General features: G+C 38.0%; 2 protein-coding genes, 4 long non-coding RNA genes and 2 other non-coding genes across 8 annotated transcripts; 4 read left to right on the plus strand and 4 right to left on the minus strand.

Moving 5' to 3' along the window:
- Positions 1 to 3,707: 3,707 nt before the first annotated feature.
- On the plus strand, positions 3,708 to 4,319 carry LOC130703778 (uncharacterized). Its single transcript, XR_009004810.1, has 3 exons — positions 3,708 to 3,875; positions 3,935 to 4,087; positions 4,153 to 4,319. It is a non-coding gene; the product is annotated as an uncharacterized LOC130703778 (long non-coding RNA).
- Positions 4,320 to 4,722: 403 nt separating this feature from the next.
- Positions 4,723 to 4,794, plus strand: Trnap-ugg (transfer RNA proline (anticodon UGG)). The gene has a single exon. It is a non-coding gene; the product is annotated as a tRNA-Pro (tRNA).
- A 1,312-nt stretch (positions 4,795 to 6,106) lies between these two features.
- On the plus strand, positions 6,107 to 7,266 carry LOC130703781 (uncharacterized). Its single transcript, XR_009004814.1, has 3 exons — positions 6,107 to 6,195; positions 7,025 to 7,104; positions 7,167 to 7,266. It is a non-coding gene; the product is annotated as an uncharacterized LOC130703781 (long non-coding RNA).
- A 3,318-nt stretch (positions 7,267 to 10,584) lies between these two features.
- On the minus strand, positions 10,585 to 11,790 carry LOC130703779 (uncharacterized). Its single transcript, XR_009004811.2, has 3 exons — positions 11,651 to 11,790; positions 11,493 to 11,577; positions 10,585 to 10,664 (listed from the first exon to the last, which is right to left on the minus strand). It is a non-coding gene; the product is annotated as an uncharacterized LOC130703779 (long non-coding RNA).
- Positions 11,791 to 12,885: 1,095 nt separating this feature from the next.
- Positions 12,886 to 12,957, minus strand: Trnap-ugg (transfer RNA proline (anticodon UGG)). Its single transcript has one exon. It is a non-coding gene; the product is annotated as a tRNA-Pro (tRNA).
- Positions 12,958 to 13,361: 404 nt separating this feature from the next.
- LOC130703777 (uncharacterized) lies at positions 13,362 to 14,004 on the minus strand. Its single transcript, XR_009004807.2, has 3 exons — positions 13,806 to 14,004; positions 13,594 to 13,746; positions 13,362 to 13,528 (listed from the first exon to the last, which is right to left on the minus strand). It is a non-coding gene; the product is annotated as an uncharacterized LOC130703777 (long non-coding RNA).
- Positions 14,005 to 16,637: 2,633 nt separating this feature from the next.
- On the plus strand, positions 16,638 to 17,902 carry LOC130703759 (uncharacterized). The gene is made up of 5 exons (XM_057525212.1): positions 16,638 to 16,763; positions 16,848 to 16,973; positions 17,053 to 17,280; positions 17,370 to 17,579; positions 17,676 to 17,902. Exons 1-5 carry the CDS (start codon positions 16,704 to 16,706, stop codon positions 17,787 to 17,789), a joined length of 738 nt encoding a protein of 245 aa, XP_057381195.1. The 5' UTR covers positions 16,638 to 16,703; the 3' UTR covers positions 17,790 to 17,902.
- Positions 17,903 to 18,387: 485 nt separating this feature from the next.
- On the minus strand, positions 18,388 to 20,265 carry LOC130703751 (gamete and mating-type specific protein A-like). The gene is made up of 6 exons (XM_057525203.2): positions 20,119 to 20,265; positions 19,814 to 19,948; positions 19,502 to 19,708; positions 19,216 to 19,428; positions 18,940 to 19,143; positions 18,388 to 18,871 (listed from the first exon to the last, which is right to left on the minus strand). Exons 1-6 carry the CDS (start codon positions 20,179 to 20,181, stop codon positions 18,572 to 18,574), a joined length of 1,122 nt encoding a protein of 373 aa, XP_057381186.1. The 5' UTR covers positions 20,182 to 20,265; the 3' UTR covers positions 18,388 to 18,571.
- Positions 20,266 to 20,627: the final 362 nt, after the last annotated feature.

Genomic DNA, 20,627 nt, shown 5'->3' on the forward strand with positions numbered 1-20,627 from the left:
GAAAGTGAGCCATCCCCGTGTTATGCCGTCTGCAATGCGTTTCGCAATACAGAGACACTACCACTCGTTCCAAGACATCTAAAGATACCGGCGTTTTTGTTTCAAACATATTTTTTTTTAGCAGTCTGATGCAATATCGTTTGATTCAAAAGCCGATATGCAATGTGCCGAGCTATATCTGAATCATGCAAATACGAGAGATTGCGCGTGCATAATATTAAGTCGTAATTCAAATCAGGTGGCTTATTATAGATTGACCATTCTGTTTAGGAAATAGGCGTTGCTGTAATGTAGTTGCAGTTAAAGCGGACCGGTGGCGACCTGTTAAAATCAATCGACAAGGTTCTATTTTTTTTTAACGGAGCGCTACAATGCATCAAGGGTAGTCACAATTGCGCATTATAATCAAAGTTGATTGCTACGCCCTGACCAGCTATATTAAAGCCTTCGTAGGATAATCGTAAAGGCTGTCTATAATGAACAACGAATGATTGCGTGATGTAGGGATACATGTGTCCTTACGTGTTCGAATCTTGATGGATGAAGTACGACATTGGTATAGAAAAGAAAAAAAACGTGTGTTCAAAATCTTTTCACGGTTTGGGCTACCCGACAACTTTCGCTTATAACGAACTTCACTGAACGTCGCTCACGCTCACGATTTGTTTACCAGTATACCGCCGAACAACTATAGGAGCCTTATACACTTCCGTTGTCCGCCCACACGTTTGTTTATTAAAAACTCTTTCCCATTAACGAGACAACTTGTTTTCAATTACAGGGACATTTCAATGAAAATAGTTCTTGAAATGAAAAGGGAAAGTAATTATTCTACTATTGATCAAAACAATAATTAATGTTGATTGGTACCAACTTTTCCTTTCTGTGCCTTGGAAAATAATAGCCAAACTAACGTGCCACTCGCCGGGACTCGCCCAAATCCATTAAAAAAAAGAACGTGGTGAATTGCACGTTTGTGATTGTTCTCCTCAATTTTATTGACTAGTATTAGAACTCAATGTAATCGATTAAAATCTTTCATTTTTTTTTTTTAAATTCACTATCTCGTCAGCATTACAGATTCCATCGGAGCGATAATTCACCGATAAATAGGTGCGCTGATTTTGAGAGTGAAAGCGGAATCGTCTCTATGTACTTGGTATACTATTTATGGCGATGCCAGGAGCGATATGTACCGTATTCACGCGACATCGACAGCGAGGGAGTGGAGGGCATGGCATATAATTCTATCCGGTTGTGCGGAGTATAATGATTGCAATGCTTCGTCATTGCGGCATTTCTCCTATTATGCATTTTCTCTTTTTTTTTTTTTCCTTCCTTTATGTTTAGTTAATTGTTACTGTTCAACTGTATCCGCGCTCACATATGTACCTCGTCTTTGCTCTTGGTGGTATATACCCGATTGTCCCACGATTTTTTCTTTTTTTTTTTTTGCCTTTCATTTTCAAACCGTTTCACTGGCGGAGTTACTTTCGCTATTTTCTCACCTTTACGACCTGCACGAATCTCTTAACTTGCATTCGCCCGATGACTCGGCCGTCCCCACGTCCAATGACCGAATCTCCGGTCTTTGTTTAAATGTTAAATGTATCTCTTTTCTTTTTTGTTGTGTTATTTAGGTTTTCATCGTTTCATACGACTGTCGCCTTCTTTTATTCGCCTAAAGTAAAAGTTGGCCATCGCGAGATATCGAGATATGCGCAGTTTTAAACGCTATGCAAGATTCATCCCCTTGCGCATACGTTTTCGTGAAATTTCCTTCATTAGGAGGCTATACTATTGGAAAAGCTTTCAGATGCAGCTTCATAAAAGCTCAGCGGGATTGCGAAACGTGCGTTTAACGTGTCACGGTGGCTATACAATCCAAGTGTAATCACGATAGTAATCTCTGGGCCTGGCTTGAGACATTTGTTAGGTGTCAACAAAATGTGTTTTTGGATGGTTAAAGAAACAGCTTCGTTTTATAGTTCAAGAAAGAAAAAAATGAAGATAGTCGTGAGGGCTGGACGAAATCCTTGATCTCTGTCGCCGATTTGCATGTCGTCATACAAATGCGCAGTTGTATAAAACACGAATGATGACTAATTGCAACACGACGGCCTATTCGTAGTATCCTTCTTCCTCTTTTCATCGAGTTAATTAACGTACACGATACCGTATCAAGGACTTTCTCGCATTTTCCCGATTGCCTTCTGAAAAAGCGTTCCCGCGGCCTCAGACGACTGAACAATTCATAGCATTTCCGCAACAAATTCCGAGTGACTTTTCCTTTTAATGTCCTCTCCCCTGCTTTCAAACGGTGTTATTGTTTTTTCTTTGCTGCTATCAGGGCGAATGGCGTAACGCGCACCCGAAATCCGATGCAAGTTCGATGATCGAACCAATTGCTGGATGCCGTTAGGATGTGCCTCGTCGATTCATCGGCATTCGAGAAATTAAAAATCCGGAGACAAATGTATGTGTAGATATACATAGCAAGCAATCCACCACTAATTCAGGTATCAACAAGACATAACAAGCTTAGAATAAAGAACTTATAGTAGAAGTAAAAGTATGGCGTAAAGGTCTGCATACAGGTGCAATGCAAACAAAGTCACCTTCTCACTTTCGTCATCCTTTCCCTGTAAAGTTTCAACCAAAAATTTACCTTAAAGATTTTAATAGCTCATTTATAAGTAATGGTAAAGGAATGACATGCTAATGTAGTGGGAATGGCGTTTGCGAAATTTTAATGGAAAAAAAAACAACACGACAAAATAGACACAAGGGTAACGAAGCTGTTGCTCTTCATAAATAGTGGTCACTTAGTTGGCAAATATAAAAAATTATTTATCGCCATGTAAAAAAATATCCTTGGTCATATCTGAAGTCACCTTGGCACGATTACGTAAGAATTTTTTTTAGAGCAATCGCATGACAGTAATGCAAACAAATGCGACCGCTGTTTGCCAGCTTCTATCGTTAAGCTGGAACCTTCGTACGGAAGGGAAGGTACTGTACATACCGTGGCTTAGACGTATACCACAATAGTTGATATGTTTGCGTTATTTAATATCACGGGTGAGCTGTCGCGCGAAAGGGGTGGCTTCTGTCCCACTCCGTCACCTAGCAATACCTTCAAGTAAATATTGACGAACAAACATTTAGTTTTTATTTTATTTTTGCGTGTGGATTAGGTTTTAGCGTGCGCTACTTTCCAAGCCGTTGACGGTTGGGTAAGAGACCCGGTATAGGTAAACACAATTGGCATCGGTCAGCGTGTATATTACAGTTTTGATGTGCTGGTCGCACTTGTTTGTACTAAATATGATAATTATCCTTGGCTGGACAGGGCTGTAACGCATAAAGCTTAAATCCGACTCTCTATGGAAAGTCATAAAACCTATTGGAAACAAAATTCTTATTCACGAGACAAGTCAAGAAGATAAAATATTTGTATTACGAGGCCTGTAAATATAAACCTATGTGGTTTTGGCTGATTTAGACACACTTTATAAGGCTGTAACATGAAGTATAACAGTAGTAGTAACGCCATCAAAACAACTTAAGTTACGCATATTAAGCCCCAGAGATGGCGTTCAATTGAACGTATGGTTTTTTCGTCACTAGATGGCGCGCATGTGAAACTTGTTAATGGAGGCCGCGAACTCTCTTCAAGAAGTATGGTTTCACCCGTCTCGTGGCAAGCAACAATTGTTTTAAGGCCGTAGTTTGTTTGCTAACTACCCATTATTTTATTTGAATTTTCACGAATAATGGCAGTTGAAAGCTGGATGCCAAGAAAACGGTTGATTTGCGAATGGACTTTTCGAGAGTTGTGCGAATAGGAGCAGTAAAAGATTCTACTAAAGAAGGTACATAATCTAATATTGATCAAGTAGAAAATGTTTAAAATAGCATGTCTTTGTCACAGAGAAATACTTACAGTTTCAAAATGAGTGGATGCTGGTTTGTTAGTCAGTTGCTTTCTGCCATGGAAGAAAAAAAATTTGTTACAGCAAAACCTGTACGACCGCAACAGGAGAAACCAGGAATTCAGACAACATAGAAACAATCTTCCAACAAGGTAAACTGACTTTCTGCTATGCAATTTTCCAAAATTTTGATTCTGTTATTTTTTTGTCATTGAAGTGTTATTTAGTTTAAAATTGTTTGCAACCTAGCCAATGTTCATGTGTTCAACTGTGTCAAAGGTAATCTATCATGCATTCACAAATTTGTTGATTATCTGTTAGTAACATAGTGATCGCAAAACTTTAGCTCTCTGTGGAGTCTATTATTAAAATTTTTCATTTCAAGCTGCATGGTGTCTACTTGAATTGATTAATGAATGCAAAATTTATTTCTCAGAATGCTCTTAGAATGTTATTTATTTTATTCAGTATGCTCCGGCATTTGTCATGTTTTGGAACACCAGGGTACTCACAACAAATCTAGTGGAGCACTCCAAAAATTCCATTCAGTATGCTTCCCCAGTATGATGTCCACATATTCTGACTACTAAATCAGTATTTCCTTAAGGTATTTTAGTGTTATGAATAACCTAACAATTTCAGTTTCCTGAAAGGGATTTGGGAAGCATGTTGGGCTCCTAAACATATCAGTTCATGAGTAGAAAAGTTTAATATTGGTAACTAAAGATTGTAGGCTTAACGAATAATTTTCCACCTTATATAAAAAGATTTAAAATATTACATTATCGGCTCGATGGTCTAGGGGTATGATTCTCGCTTTGGGTGCGAGAGGTCCCGGGTTCAAATCCCGGTCGAGCCCGGAAGTTTCTCTTGTTATAATATAACATTACCTCACTTTTGCAAAAGTGCTTTTTAAAGCTATGAATTAATTTTCCCTCGCATATTTGAATGACTTGAATCGCTATCGTATGTCAAATAGACTTTCGAAGACAAATATAACTTTCGACATAATGGTAGAAAACTATGAACAAAATTGTTGTACGAACAATACTTTGGTTTCAATTATTTCAAAAACAGCTGATCTAACAAGAAAATGATTTGCATTTTCGGAATCAGCATTTTATTCTGAGTATTAAGGGTGGTTTTTTTTTATTAAATTCCAAGGAATGTCGTTTTTTACGGATTTTGACAAAAATGAGAAGGCTATATAGCCTTCCCACTTTTCATTTTTGGCAAAATTCTAGTTTTATTTAAAAATAAGTGATTCCAATTCAGATTTTGGCGAAAAGGACGAATATCAAATTATTTTTTTGCATTGGACTCATAGTTTTTTATATAAATGTAAAAAACAAAAGAACAAGATTGGGTACAGATATGGGCCACATTACTCGTCGCGTTCGTTGCGGACTTTTGGGAAACCCTCCTATGTCCTGTTCTAAGCTGACCTTTCTTCATGTTTACCATTGACAGATAGCTCGTTATTTATCACAAGTTTGAGAAACAAACGACAATAAAGATTTAAAGTAGAAATACGTAACGGTTAGAGACAGTATATTGTGAACCTGAACTTATGAAGAAAACGTAAGTATTACTCACTCTTCTTCATGTTATCTATGTATTCTCGGATTTTAGATGATAGTCTTTACATCACAAAAATTACATTTTAAATCCTTTGAGTTGATTAAACGTTTTAGTTGAACATATTAGAGAGCTAGGATAAGCTTCAGATTCGACCTACCTAATGAAAGGTACCAGTCCACTAAATGCCTTAATTCTCCGTTACCATTTGCGACACTAGGTGGTGCTGGCAACAGCCTTACACCAGGGGGCGATGGTATTCCCATTCGACTTCCCTCTCTGACGGCGTGTGTTAAAGGTTAGGAGATCGTGTCGTCATATCAGGTAATATTATTATTAAAGTTGTTGAAGTTCATTTATGCACTTAAATCTATATCTTGTTGGCTTATGTATACTCGCAAGAATTTACACACTGAAGTAAAAACGTAGATATAAAGTCTCACGTGAAAGTAACTCAGCCACCAGACCTGCCACGCCGAACCAATTGAAACATCAAATACCATGCTCTGCACATGATTAAATAGGTTTTCCTAGTGCCAAGTCATATAATAGTAAATTGATTTTCAATTGAAACAGGTCATGTTTCATGTCTCATAGGTAAATCTGAAAACGGGGTGAACATCGGAAACAGCTACTCCCATATTTCCATTCAGGACCGTTAGTTGCAGGGTTTTCTCTACTGGTACATGCATCACATGTTACTAGATAAGTATTTGGTTTCAAACATAGTTGTGTGATTGTGATAGAATTTTCTGGTAACATTTTCTCATCTTGTCATAAGAGTTGTTCCCAAACAAATGACAAATGAGCATCTACGTAGATGCTCAAATGTGTTCCAGTAGATTTCTTCGCATTGTTGGAACACTATTTAACTAACCCCAGATAATTATTTTGCAAAACTTAATTAAATGAGCCAGTCTTTGATAGAAAAACAACTGGAAGATTGATACATAATTTTGCTGCTTAACTAACTAGTAGCTGTAGGATGGTTGCTGCATATGCTAACATTAAATATCTGAAATTTTTTTTTGCCGTACTTCTGCATTTAGATAAATGTCTAGGTTCATTAATGATACTATTCCCTTTTTATCAATACCCAAATTGTGACGTAAATAAAGTGACAAATTGGCGAAGTTGATAAGGAAGGATAGTTATAAGCTTTCTTTTTCAATTGCTTCGATTCTTCAGTAATGCTCACACGGTGTGATTATTGCAAGAACATGTACGATATCAAACAATTGTATAACCGTGGCTAAAAATTTTGCGTTTGTTTGTCATTTGGGGCGGGGGATGGGCTAAACTGTTGATTTGAAAGGGTGAAGTGATTTTCCATTCTGTAGGAAAAAAATTATGTAAGTCATCGCTTTTCATTCGGCTTCCGTTTATTGTTGAAGATTGAGTTAATCATAGGGACGTACATTTTATGGAGAAGGCATTTTTGTCACGGCGATTTTACAGTTTTTATAATCTTTAAGTATTTTTTGCCTTACTAATACTTTTTGACCAATTAGAGCACTAGGCGTTGGATCAATTCATTTCCGGTATTCGTGGCGCTCAAAATGGCACGAGTTCCGCATAAAACATGGATTAGGTACTTTTCGGTTTTTTGTCTATCGATAAAGTATTTTTAATGCTATTATTTTGCATTCACAGAATTTTAGCGGGGGATCAAGTCAAGTCTGGAAGTGTTACAGGATGGAAGAGTAAGCCTACAGTTGAAAAAACACTGAAATTGCATTACCATTAAGATATGAGGTAAAGTAATAGAGTATGCAAATTGTCTAATGAGAAGTACCATCTTGTGTGAATGAATCCTGTGTAACAGCAATCCTTTATAGTTCTGTCACAGCTAGAAGCCTCAAATAATTCTGCTTCTCTTGCTAAAGAACAACTTGTCCTTTACATTCAGAGTGTTGGTGAAGCTGGGTACTTAAATGGCCCTAAAGATGTTTCACTTTGCTGGCATTGCAGTGATGAACATCATACATGGACTCTTTAGGTATGAAAGGAATGTTCTTGAAAAATTTTTGAATTTATGATGTAGTATTTCTCCTCTTTTTTGCCAACCATGTCTAATTTACAAAAAAAAAATTTATCCAATAGGAAAGGATTTTCAGCATACTGGGAACACTACTATTAACAATATAACATTCTACAGGTGCTATTTTATCATTCAAGAGCCTTATACAATGATTTTCATCTGCAATTTGTATGGCCTTTCCCAAGCTTCTGCCAGAAGTTGAATCTATGAGTCATGTAAGTCACATGAGCAACAATTGAGATGCTTAATGGTGTTGTTTTTCTTTCCTCAGTATAGGTTAATAGTAACATTGGATCTGAAAAGATTCTTGGTTGGGGCAAGACACTGAATAAATTGCAATGATTAGATGGATGACGTGATATTTCTATACTTCATTCGGATTCCCGAGACGGTATTTTATATTTAAAAAATTGAAGTGCATATCTGGGCTCCCTTCCTTTCCGTAGCCCCGTTTCCCCTTGACTCGTAATAAGCCCGTAGGGGGTCATGCCCCTACTGTACGGTATATATAAAAATAACATATACCGAGGTTTGGAGGGCTCTGGCCGGAAAGGGGACGTGGGGTGCCGCTTAGTCCGATGATGTGTTCACGGAGGGCGATGTGGCTACCCACAAATCCGAACTAAAGGTTAATCGCTCCAGTAAAAATGTTCCAAATCTTCGGCTCTTCTTCCGGCTTCTCTTAGCCAATCACCGGGTAATCTCCCCGGTGGGTCAACAAGGCAGTGTCTCCCCCTGCCTGGGTTGACGGCAACTTTTGAAAGGGCTATTATGCCTTTTTAAAGTTGCAAAAATAATTGTAATGTGCAGAGAATTGTCAATAAATTTTTTTTTACAAAATATTTTTTGCAAAATTTGTTCTTTCATTGTCTGTGTTAAATGTAATGTGTGAACACACATTACATTTATCAACTATTTTTTTTTTTCTTTGCATTATTTGTTTTTGGAACCTTTGGTGGTAAGCATTGTTTCCATTGGTTTATAGTTTATCTGTAAGCATTCTATTATTATTTAGGGATCGAACCATGGATTCATTCCGCTTAGATGCTCTACCAATGAGCCATGAATCATATGATGTCAAGTAATTTTGGTATTTTTTCTAGTCACTTGTGGACTTGATTTAGACATTCAGCGTGCAATAAAACTGAAAAGCAATTCTGCCAACATACTATCTAAATTTTTATTATCGCATATCGTTTATACACATCTACAGAGGTTTGAACCCAGGGTTTATCGCAGGTAAAGGCTATTCACAGAGTATATGTTTAACTTTCTATTGAAAGCAAAGAAAGATAAACATATAGCTTGTGAAAGACTGCGATAAACATCCTAGACGATAACATATGATATGCGATAATAAAATATTTAGATGTATCTCTTGGCTCAATGTTAGAGCATCGGCGTTGCACGCTGAATGTCTGGGGATCGGTTCCCATACGAGTAAAACAAAATACAAAATTACTTCAAAAAATATCCAGATATTACACGTTGGTAGAGCATTGGCGAGCATTGGCTCATTGGTAGAGCATCGGCGCGGTATGCCGAACCTCCATGGTTCGATCCCTGGATAATAATAGAATGCTTACAGATAAACTATAAACCAATGGAAACAATGCTTACCACCAAAGGTTCCAAAAACAAATAATGCAAAGAAAAAAAAAAGATAGTTGATAAATGTAATGTGTGTTCACACATTACATTTAAAACAAATTACACAGAAAACAAATTTTGCAAAAAATATTTTGTAAAAAAAAATTTATTGACAATTCTCTGCACATTACAATTATTTTTGCAACTTTAAAAAGGCATAATAGCCCTTTCAAAAGTTGCCGTCAACCCAGGCAGGGGGAGACACTGCCTTGTTGACCCACCGGGGAGATTACCCGGTGATTGGCTAAGAGAAGCCGGAAGAAGAGCCGAAGATTTGGAACATTTTTACTGGAGCGATTAACCTTTAGTTCGGATTTGTGGGTAGCCACGTCGCCCTCCGTGAACACATCATCGGACTAAGCGGCACCCCACGTCCCCTTTCCGGCCAGAGCCCTCCAAACCTCGGTATATGTTATTTTTATATATACCGTACAGTAGGGGCATGACCCCCTACGGGCTTATTACGAGTCAAGGGGAAACGGGGCTACGGAAAGGAAGGGAGCCCAGATATGCACTTCAATTTTTTAAATATAAAATACCGTCTCGGGAGTCCGAATGAAGTATAGAAATGTCATGTCATCGATCTAATCATTGCAATTCATTCAGTGTCTTGCCCCAACCAAGAATCTTTTCAGATCCAATGTTACTATTAACCTATACTGAGGAAAGAAAAACAACACCATTAAGCATCTCAATTGTTGCTCATGTGACTTACATGACTCATAGATTCAACTTCTGGCAGAAGCTTGGGAAAGGCCATACAAATTGCAGATGAAAATCATTGTATAAGGCTCTTGAATGATAAAATAGCACCCGTAGAATGTTATATTGTTAATAGTAGTGTTCCCAGTATGCTGAAAATCCTTTCCTATTGGATAATTTTTTTTTAGTAAATTAGACATGGTTGGCAAAAAAGAGGAGAAATACTATGTCATAAATTCAAAAATTTTTCAAGAAAATTCCTTTCATACCTAAAGAGTCCATGTATGATGTTCATCACTGCAATGCCAGCAAAGTGAAACATCTTTAGGGCCATTTAAGTCCCCAGCTTCACCAACCCTCTGAATGTAAAGGACAAGTTGTTCTTTAGCAAGAGAAGCAGAATTATTTGAGGCTTCTAGCTGTGACAGAACTATAAAGGATTGCTGTTACACAGGATTCATTCACACAAGATGGTACTTCTCATTAGACAATTTGCATACTCTTATTACTTTACCTCATATCTTAATGGTAATGCAATTTCAGTGTTTTTTCAACTGTAGGCTTACTCTTCCATCCTGTAACACTTCCAGACTTGACTTGATCCCCCGCTAAAATTCTGCGAATGCAAAATAATAGGATTAAAAATACTTTATCGATAGACAAAAAACCGAAAAGTACCTAATCCATGTTTTATGCTGAACTCGTGCCATTTTGAGCGCCACGAATACCGGAAATGAATTGATCCAACGCCTAGTGCTCTAATTGGTCAAAAAGTATTAGTAAGGCAAAAAATACTTAAAGATTATAAAAACTGTAAAATCGCCGTGACAAAAATGCCTTCTCCATAAAATGTACGTCACTATGATTAACTCAATCTTCAACAATAAACGGAAGCCGAATGAAAAGCGATGACTTACATAAATTTTTTCTACAGAAAGGAAAATCACTCCACCCTTTCAAATCAACAGTTTAGCCCATCCCCCGCCCCAAATGACAAACAAACGCAAAATTTTTAGCCACGGTTATACAATTGTTTGATATCGTACATGCTTCTTGCAATAATCACGCCGTGTGAGCATTACTGAAGAATCGAAGCAATCGAAAAAGAAAGCTTATAACTATCCTTCCTTATCAACTTCGCCAATTTGTCACTTTATTTACGTCACAATTTGGGTATTGATAAAAAGGGAATAGTATCATTAATGAACCTAGACATTTATCTAAATGCAAAAGTACGGCAAAAAAAATTTCAGGTATTTAATGTTAACATATGCAGCAACCATCCTACAGCTACTAGTTAGTTAAGCAGCAAAATTATCTATCAATCCTACAATTGTTTTTCTATCAAAGACTGGCTAATTTAATTAAGTTTTGCAAAATAATTATCTGGGGTTAGTTAAATAGTGTTCCAACAATGCGAAGAAATCTACTGGAACACATTTGAGCATCTACGGAGATGCTCATTTGTCATTTGTTTGGGAACAACTCTTATGACAAGATGAGAAAATGTTACCAGAAAATTCTATCACAATCACACAACTATGTTTGAAACCAAATACTTATCTAGTAACATGTGATGCATGTACCAGTAGAGAAAACCCTGCAACTAACGGTCCTGAATGGAAATTTGGGAGTAGCTGTTTCCGATGTTCACCCTGTTTTCAGATTTACCTATGAGACATGAAACATGACTTGTTTCAATTGAAAATCAATTTACTATTATATGACTTGGCACTAGGCAAACCTATTTAATCATGTGCAGAGCATGGTATTTGATGTTTCAATTGGTTCGGCGTGGCAGGTCTGGTGGCTGAGTTACTTTCACGTGAGACTTTATATCTACGTTTTTACTTCAGTGTGTAAATTCTTGCGAGTATACATAAGCCAAACAGATATAGATTTAAGTGCATAAATGAACTTCAACAACTTTAATAATAATATTACCTGATATGACGACACGATCTCCTAACCTTTAACACACGCCGTCAGAGAGGGAAGTCGAATGGGAATACCATCGCCCCCTGGTGTAAGGCTGTTGCCAGCACCACCTAGTGTCGCAAATGGTAACGGAGAATTAAGGCATTTAGTGGACTGGTACCTTTCATTAGGTAGGTCGAATCTGAAGCTTATCCTAGCTCTCTAATATGTTCAACTAAAACGTTTAATCAACTCAAAGGATTTAAAATGTAATTTTTGTGATGTAAAGACTATCATCTAAAATCCGAGAATACATAGATAACATGAAGAGTGAGTAATACTTACGTTTTCTTCATAAGTTCAGGTTCACAATACTGTCTCTAACCGTTACGTATTTCTACTTTAAATCTTTATTGTCGTTTGTTTCTCAAACTTGTGATAAATAACGAGCTACCTGTTCAATGGTAAACATGAAGAAAGGTCAGCTTAGAACAGGACATAGGAGGGTTTCCCAAAAGTCCGCAACGAACGCGACGAGTAATGTGGCCCATATCTGTACTCAATCTTGTTCTTTTGTTTTTTACATTTATATAAAAAACTATGAGTCCAATGCAAAAAAATAATTTGATATTCGTCCTTTTCGCCAAAATCTGAATTGGAATCACTTATTTTTAAATAAAACTAGAATTTTGCCAAAAATAAAAAAGTGGGAAGGCTAGCCTTCTCATTTTCGTCAAAATCCGTAAAAAACGACATTCCTTGGAATTTAATAAAAAAAACCACCCTTAATACTCAGAATAAAATGTTGATTCCGAAAATGCAAATCATTTTCTTGTTAGATCAGCTGTTTTTGAAATAATTGAAACCAAAGTATTGTTCGTACAACAATTTTGTTCATAGTTTTCTACCATTATGTTGAAAGTTATATTTGTCTTCAAAAGTCTATTTGACATACGATAGCGATTCAAGTCATTCAAATATGCGAGGGAAAATTAATTCATAGCTTTAAAAAGCACTTTTGCAAAAGTGTGGTAATGTTATATTATAACAAGAGAAACGTCCGGGCTCGACCGGGATTTGAACCCGGGACCTCTCGCACCCAAAGCGAGAATCATACCCCTAGACCATCGAGCCGATAATTTAATATTTTAAATCTTTTTATATCAGGTGGAAAATTATTCGTTAAGCCTACAATCTTTGGTTACCAATATTAAACTTTTCTACTCGTGAACTGATATGTTTAGGAGCCCAACATGCTTCCCAAATCCCTTTCAGGAAACTGAAATTGTTAGGTTATTCATAACACTAAAATACCTTTAAGGAAATACTGATTTAGTAGTCAGAATATGTGGACATCATACTGGGGAAGCATACTGAATGGAATTTTTGGAGTGCTCCACTAGATTTGTTGTGAGTACCCTGGTGTTCCAAAACATGACAAATGCCGGAGCATACTGAATAAAATAAATAACATTCTAAGAGCATTCTGAGAAATAAATTTTGCATTCATTAATCAATTCAAGTAGACACCATGCAGCTTGAAATGAAAAATTTTAATAATAGACTCCACAGAGAGCTAAAGTTTTGCGATCACTATGTTACTAACAGATAATCAACAAATTTGTGAATGCATGATAGATTACCTTTGACACAGTTGAACACATGAACATTGGCTAGGTTGCAAACAATTTTAAACTAAATAACACTTCAATGACAAAAAAATAACAGAATCAAAATTTTGGAAAATTGCATAGCAGAAAGTCAGTTTACCTTGTTGGAAGATTGTTTCTATGTTGTCTGAATTCCTGGTTTCTCCTGTTGCGGTCGTACAGGTTTTGCTGTAACAAATTTTTTTTCTTCCATGGCAGAAAGCAACTGACTAACAAACCAGCATCCACTCATTTTGAAACTGTAAGTATTTCTCTGTGACAAAGACATGCTATTTTAAACATTTTCTACTTGATCAATATTAGATTATGTACCTTCTTTAGTAGAATCTTTTACTGCTCCTATTCGCACAACTCTCGAAAAGTCCATTCGCAAATCAACCGTTTTCTTGGCATCCAGCTTTCCACTGCCATTATTCGTGAAAATTCAAATAAAATAATGGGTAGTTAGCAATCAACGACGGCCTTAAGACAATTGTTGCTTGCCACGAGACAGGTGAAACCATACTTCTTGAAGAGAGTTCGCGGCCTCCATTAACAAGTTTCACATGCCCGCCATCTAGTGACGAAAAAACCATACGTTCAATTGAACGCCATCTCTGGGGCTTAATATGCGTAACTTAAGTTGTTTTGAAGGCGTTACTACTACCGTTATACTTCATGTTACAGCCTTATAAAGTGTGTCTAAATCAGCCAAAACCACATTGTTTATTTATATTAGATTATTAGGTTATTCATAACACTAATTACCTTGAAGGAAATACGTCGGAATATGTGGACAGCATACTGGGGAACCATACTGAATGGAATTTTTGGAGTGCTCCACTAGATTTGTTGTGAGTACCCTGGTGTTCCAAAACATGACAAATGCCGGAGCATACTGAATAAAATAAATAACATTCTAAGAGTATTCTGAGAAATAAATTTTGCATTCATTACTCAATTCAAGTAGACACCATGCAGCTTAAAATGAAAAATCGAAGTAACACAGACTCCACAGAGAGCTAAAGTTTTTCCACCAGTATGTTACTAAAAGATCAACAAACTTGACAAATGCATGACAGATTTACCTTTGACACAGTCAAACACATTCATATAGGCTAGACAGCAAACAAATTTCAAGCTAAAGAACAGGTCTATGACGACAAAAAATACTTGGAAAATGCAAAGCAGAAAATCAGTTTACCTTGTTGAAAGATTGTTGCTATCTTGTCTGAATTCCAGGTTTCTCCTGTTACAACCATACAGGTTTTGCTATTACTTTTTTTTTTGTTCTTCCATAGTAGAAAGCAACAACCTAGCAAACAGCAAGCAACAAACACAGATTAGTTTAAACATTTGCTACTTAATCGACAACACTAGATTATGTATCTTCTTTAGCAGAATCTTTTATTTCTCCTATTCGCACAATTCTCGAAAGTCCATTCGCAAATCAACCGTTTTCTTGGCATCCTGCTTTCAATGCCATTATTCGTGAAAATTCAAATAAAATAATGGGTAGTTAGCAAACAAACTACGGCCTTAAATTAATTGTTGCTTACCACGAGACGAGTGAAACCATACCCATGAGGATAGCTGACGCCCGCCATTCATAAGTTCCCCTTACTAGCCATCTAGTGATACGAAAAACATACTAGAAACTTGCAATCCAGGGTAAAGTTGCTTAATGTTTCCTAACTGAGAAATACAAAAAGGGATAGCACGAAACCGATTGCAGATGCTATTTCAGCCACATGATTTCAATTTGGGTGCTGCTATTTCCCTTGCCGTAGTAATAATTAATATGCAAAGCATAATTGTATAAACGTAATACAGCACAAATATTTCTGCAAGAAAAATGTAAAACTGAGAAAAGCTACAAGAAAAAACAGCACACCTTCATGAGACGTACGCAATTAATAAATCAATAACACATCTGGCGACCATACCATTATGAAATATACAAGTTGATGTATGATTGACCAAACAAATAACCAACCACCCTTGCCTGTGGTTGTAACACAATCTCACAGAATTTTTTCAAAATTGATCAAAATAATACAGATTTTTATCTATGTCTCATAACACACAGATTATACTGCTGGATGGACAGAAGTCACTACTTTCACCGAACACCTCACCTGTGATATTACATAATGCAAATATCTTAACTATTGTGGTATAAGCTATGGTATACCTTCTCTTCCCTATTTAAGTTCCACTTTGATGAAGGAAGCTGTAAAAATAGTTGCTGGGAAACCTTATACTGCCATGAAGTATGGAGTGTTTTACAACAACATAGCAGGTGATTTTTTCAGCAGTACTGTTTTTCTACAATAAACTATACAAACCAAACATATATGTTCACCAACACGCTCCAAAATCATGTTGCTTTTTAATCCATCCAAATTGCGACGATAACCATGGATTTGTTACTCACGTGCAGTTGGCACTCAATGGTATTAGATAAAGTAAACTACCTTAATTGCCTTCATTTTTGCTTTTCTTATTAACAGAAAATCTTCCTCATTTTTTTTTTTTTACTTCGAGTGTACCACTGGCAGTGACTGGGACCCTCACAAGCTCTTTCTTTACTTCGATCAGTTTCATCGACCCACTAGCAGACCCACTACCTGCCATAGCAGACGACCCACTACCTGCCATAGCAAATTTTTAGCGGCTTCAGCGACATCTAACGACCAAAAAGTAAGACTTCTTCAGAAATATATTTGAGCCAATGCCAATTACGACACAGTCCGCAACTTCCCTCCTGCGGTTATAAAACCATAAAACATCTGTTACACGCCGAAATTGTTTGTTTTGCCACCTTGTGCAAGTTGGACTGGCAAACACCATGGCCATCAATGTCATTCACACATTGGTATTATTTGCTAAAATAAGGTTTTGGTCGAAAATCCCTATTCACTGTATTTTTATCTCCAGATGTGTTCGCATAGTGCTTTAACAAATAAAAGTGGACGCCAACTGCACTTCCATTGAAATTGCAATAATGACGTCTTTGTGGGCAAAATCATATTTGCAGATATTATAATTTTTTTGAACGTGGCTATACTATGTAGCCAAAACACTTGTAGGCAACAAGAAAGAAAAAATTTTACCGTTTTATAGGTATAAAAGACTCTGCAACGACGCATTAGCGGACACAATTTTTTGGCTCTCAAGCCGATATCTTACAAGCTAATAAGCTCACCGTTGCTGTTCGCTTTATTAAACATGTTCCGCTTTTGCTTCTTGTTACTAATATGTTGCAGCTTCATTGCTGCATCAGAGGAGGTAAATATATATCAATATTTCTAATAAAACGCTTCCTTAAAGTGAAAATCACACTCGCATTTAATATTCTGTACATCGTGACAGATTCTCGACAGGCAAACGACGTACACTTGCGTTGGAACATCACCCGTTATTTTAACTAACCCTGATGGAACCAAAACATGTTCTACTTTCTTCGGAACCGCTTCCACGGGCTATCCCATTTATAAGGTAATCCTATTGCATCATAGGTTGTAATTTTCATCCAGCTTTCGAACTCTTTATGATCTTTTTTTCCTAAATTGTGTAGAACATTCATATGACTACCGGCGTCGTTTCTTATGTAGTCCAAACCGGAGTCAATTCTAGTGGTCAGCCTATATATAGTCCTAGCAACCAATACGGACAACTGTTGAGCACGACCAGCACCACTCTAGCTCCCACGACCTGTGCAGGAACGATCGTTCCCAATATCGACGGAACCAGGTCGTGTTCAGTTAAAATCGGTGTAACAGCCAGCGGTTTACCCATATATAAGGTATGCAAATGAAGCGCTTAAAAGATAAGATTCAACCAACTTCTGCCTTGCTGGCATCCATCATGCACTTTATTTGGATTATACCACAGGTTACCCACATGACTACTGGCGCTGTTTCGTACATGGTACAGACTGGTACAAGCTCAACCGGCCAACCCATTTACAGCCCGAGTAATCAGTCAGGACAGCTGTTGACACCTACGGCTTCCTGCTCCGGCACTTTGGTCACCAACAATGATGGGTCGAGATCTTGCGTCGTTAGAACTGGAACATGTTCAACTGGCTATCCGATTTATCAGGTAACAATCAACCTTTCCCCTCCGACATATCTGCATGTTAGCATGTTGTTTCTGGACCGCTGTCGGATTTTTATTGAAATTCAAACTTGTTTACAGGTGACGAACGTTAACACGCAGGTGGTAACTTACGTCTCGCAAACTGGCGTGTCCTCCACTGGCCAAGCGGTTATGACCGTTACGAACCAATATTGTCAGCCATTGGCTGGTTAAAGTTGTCCATGAAAAGCTGTTTCACGCCAATCTGTCGATTAATACGGTGTGGCAATGTTTGAAATTTGAAATCACATAAAAAATGAAAAATACAAAAATTTAATGCAGATTAATTACATCCCTTGTCGTCTTTGTTTAAATTTACGCTCTATAATTTACGTGATACACAAACGATCCCGGAGTTTGTCTCTCACTTATGACGCACAATGAAGTATGACTACTTTGCATAACAGGCCCCTATGTGTTCAACAGGGCATTCTTTCAAATTTATTACATATAACAACAGCCATGATTAACAATAACCTAATATTAATATAATTTCATTATTCAGATAATTGCGTCCTTTCGTCAGTGCATACGATATAAAACACCGTCAAATCCTTTGATTACTGGCTGATAGAGCTTTTTGCTTGCAGCGCTTCTAATTTTATAAGTAATATGTTTTTCTTTTCTGTTCTTTCCGTTTGTTGAGAAGACAAAGCAAGCCCTTAGAGAAACCCATAAATTCCTTTGCCCTATTCTACATTGAGACTCGGGCCAGCCAGTAAGCCTTGCATTAGATTACATATGCTATAAAGAATTATTCACGAACCATGAATTGCTGCTTATTATCCCAGTGTATTTTTAAATCAATTGCATATTATTCAATTTAACACTTTTGACAGAAAACCATAATATCAGTTTCATAGACAGTTGTACGCCAAAAAGCTCCATAAAGCTAAAGTTTTCCCCTTTCATTGCTGAGCATGGTCGTTGAATATTGGACGGTCACGGTCAGGTATTTAGTAGACGAAGGGATTGGGGACGGGGGCTGCGGTGGGCGCAGGAACTGGAGCAGCGGTTATGGGGGCAGGAGCAAGTGTTACGGGAGCAGCGGTGATGGGGGCAGCGGTGACAGGGGCAGCTGTGACCGGGGCAGCGGTGACAGGGGCAGCTGTGACCGGGGCAGCGGTGACGGGAGCCGGAGCGGGAGCAAGGGAGCTAGTAGGGAAGTAAGGAGTGACGCTGTAGACTGGCTGGCCGGTTGAGCTAATGCCGGTCTGTTCAACGTAGCTGGTGACGCCGGTGTTCAAGTTGGTAACCTGGAAAACAATTGGAGTAACTCATTAGTGAACAAGATTTTACGAGTGAACAGTTTCTGGTTCATTACTTGGTAGATGGGGTATCCATTGACAGAGGTGCCAACTTGGGTGACGCACGATTTGGTGCCATCGCTGTTGGTGACCAATGTGCCAGAGCAAGAGAACGTAGTGTTAACGGGGTAAGTACTGGTTGTGCTGTAAACAGGCTGGCCAGACGTGTTGGTACCGACTTGTTGTACGTAGCTGGTGACACCAGTGTTCAAATTGGTCACCTATTTTGTTTACCGAGAGATAACGCAACGTATTTAAAACAAGCATCACTGCAGATAATAATGCCAGTTTACTTGGTAAATGGGGTAGCCGGTGTTAGATGTTCCGACTTGGGTGACGCAGGATCTGCTGCCATCGCTGTTCGTGACAATAGTGCCAGAGCAAGTGGTGGCAGAGGTGGTGGTTCCGCACTGGTAGGTAGAAGTAGTACTGTATACAGCCGTGCCGGTGGAGCTCACGCCAGTCTGTGTTACGTACGATGTAACACCTGTGTTCAAGTTAGTCACCTAATTGAACGAAGAAATTAAACAAAAATTTAATTCATCTGTTTTTTTTTAAAGGAATAGATAGGTTCTTTACGGTGTAAATGGGGTAGCCCAGGCTAGAAACGCCAACTTGGGTTACGCAGGATCGTGTGCCGTCGCTGTTGGTAACCAACGTTCCCGAGCAAGTGTTGACGTATGTGGTCATAGGGTAGGTGCTAGAAACGCTGTAGACGGGTTGGCCGTAAGCGTTGTAGCCCGTCTGTGTTACATACGAGGTGACTCCGGTGTTAAGGTTGGTCACCTATTTCAAACGCAAACGAAACAAAAAGGTTTTCATTGGATAATAAAGTCTGAATTCGTCTCGTAATGAACAATACATTCTCATTTGTATTTAGGAATTTCTTACTTTGTAGATGGGATAGCCAGTGCTGGAGACGCCGACTTGGACGACGCAGGATGTTGTTCCGTCAGCATTACGAACCAGAGTACCCGAGCAAGTGTATTGCCTCTCTTCAATTTCTCCCTTTGGAACAACATTCCACTGTAAAAAAATATACAAAGGATCCTCTGTTAACAATCAAACTGGGAAAGATAGCGTTTTACTCGACTGCAAGTGTTCTCGCAAATGCCCAGCACATTTATTACAATTATGCATGAAAGTACCAACATCGTTTAGTTCAAGCACATAATTCTAATAGTAATTGAATTTACCTCTTCCGCGGTTGCGGCAATAACGCTGCAAGCGATCAATAGTAAGACACCGTAGCGGAACATTTTCTTTTGATTAGTCGTTTAAATCGGGAGTTGCTTCAGCTGAAACGAGCTAGACAGGCTTCTGGCATTTCGGAGATATTCGTGCGCATTATATACGCTTACACTTTACGCTAGTTGAAAGGCAAATCGATTATTTGTGGTTGACCACCAAGGCTGTTTGCGACAGGCATCGAGAACGGACATATGGCCCATAAATACATACCGTATCTTGTCGAATAAAGAAAGATGTCCGCGGTTGACCCAGTCGATTATAAACGAACGGAGGACGTTAGTGACGCACATTACTTATTCTTTATATATTTACAGCTGAAAAGAAAAAGAAGGTACTTGTTCAACCTGCATTGAATTCACACTTCCGCGGTTGGGAAGAAAAACAAATTTCCTAATTCATTTAGACCCACAAATTTTCACTGCATTCACAACAAAGTGTTTTCGATTAAACGCTG

Source organism: Daphnia carinata, chromosome 8 (genome assembly GCF_022539665.2).
Source record: "Daphnia carinata strain CSIRO-1 chromosome 8, CSIRO_AGI_Dcar_HiC_V3, whole genome shotgun sequence".
In the NCBI taxonomy this organism is placed as follows: domain Eukaryota; kingdom Metazoa; phylum Arthropoda; class Branchiopoda; order Diplostraca; family Daphniidae; genus Daphnia; species Daphnia carinata.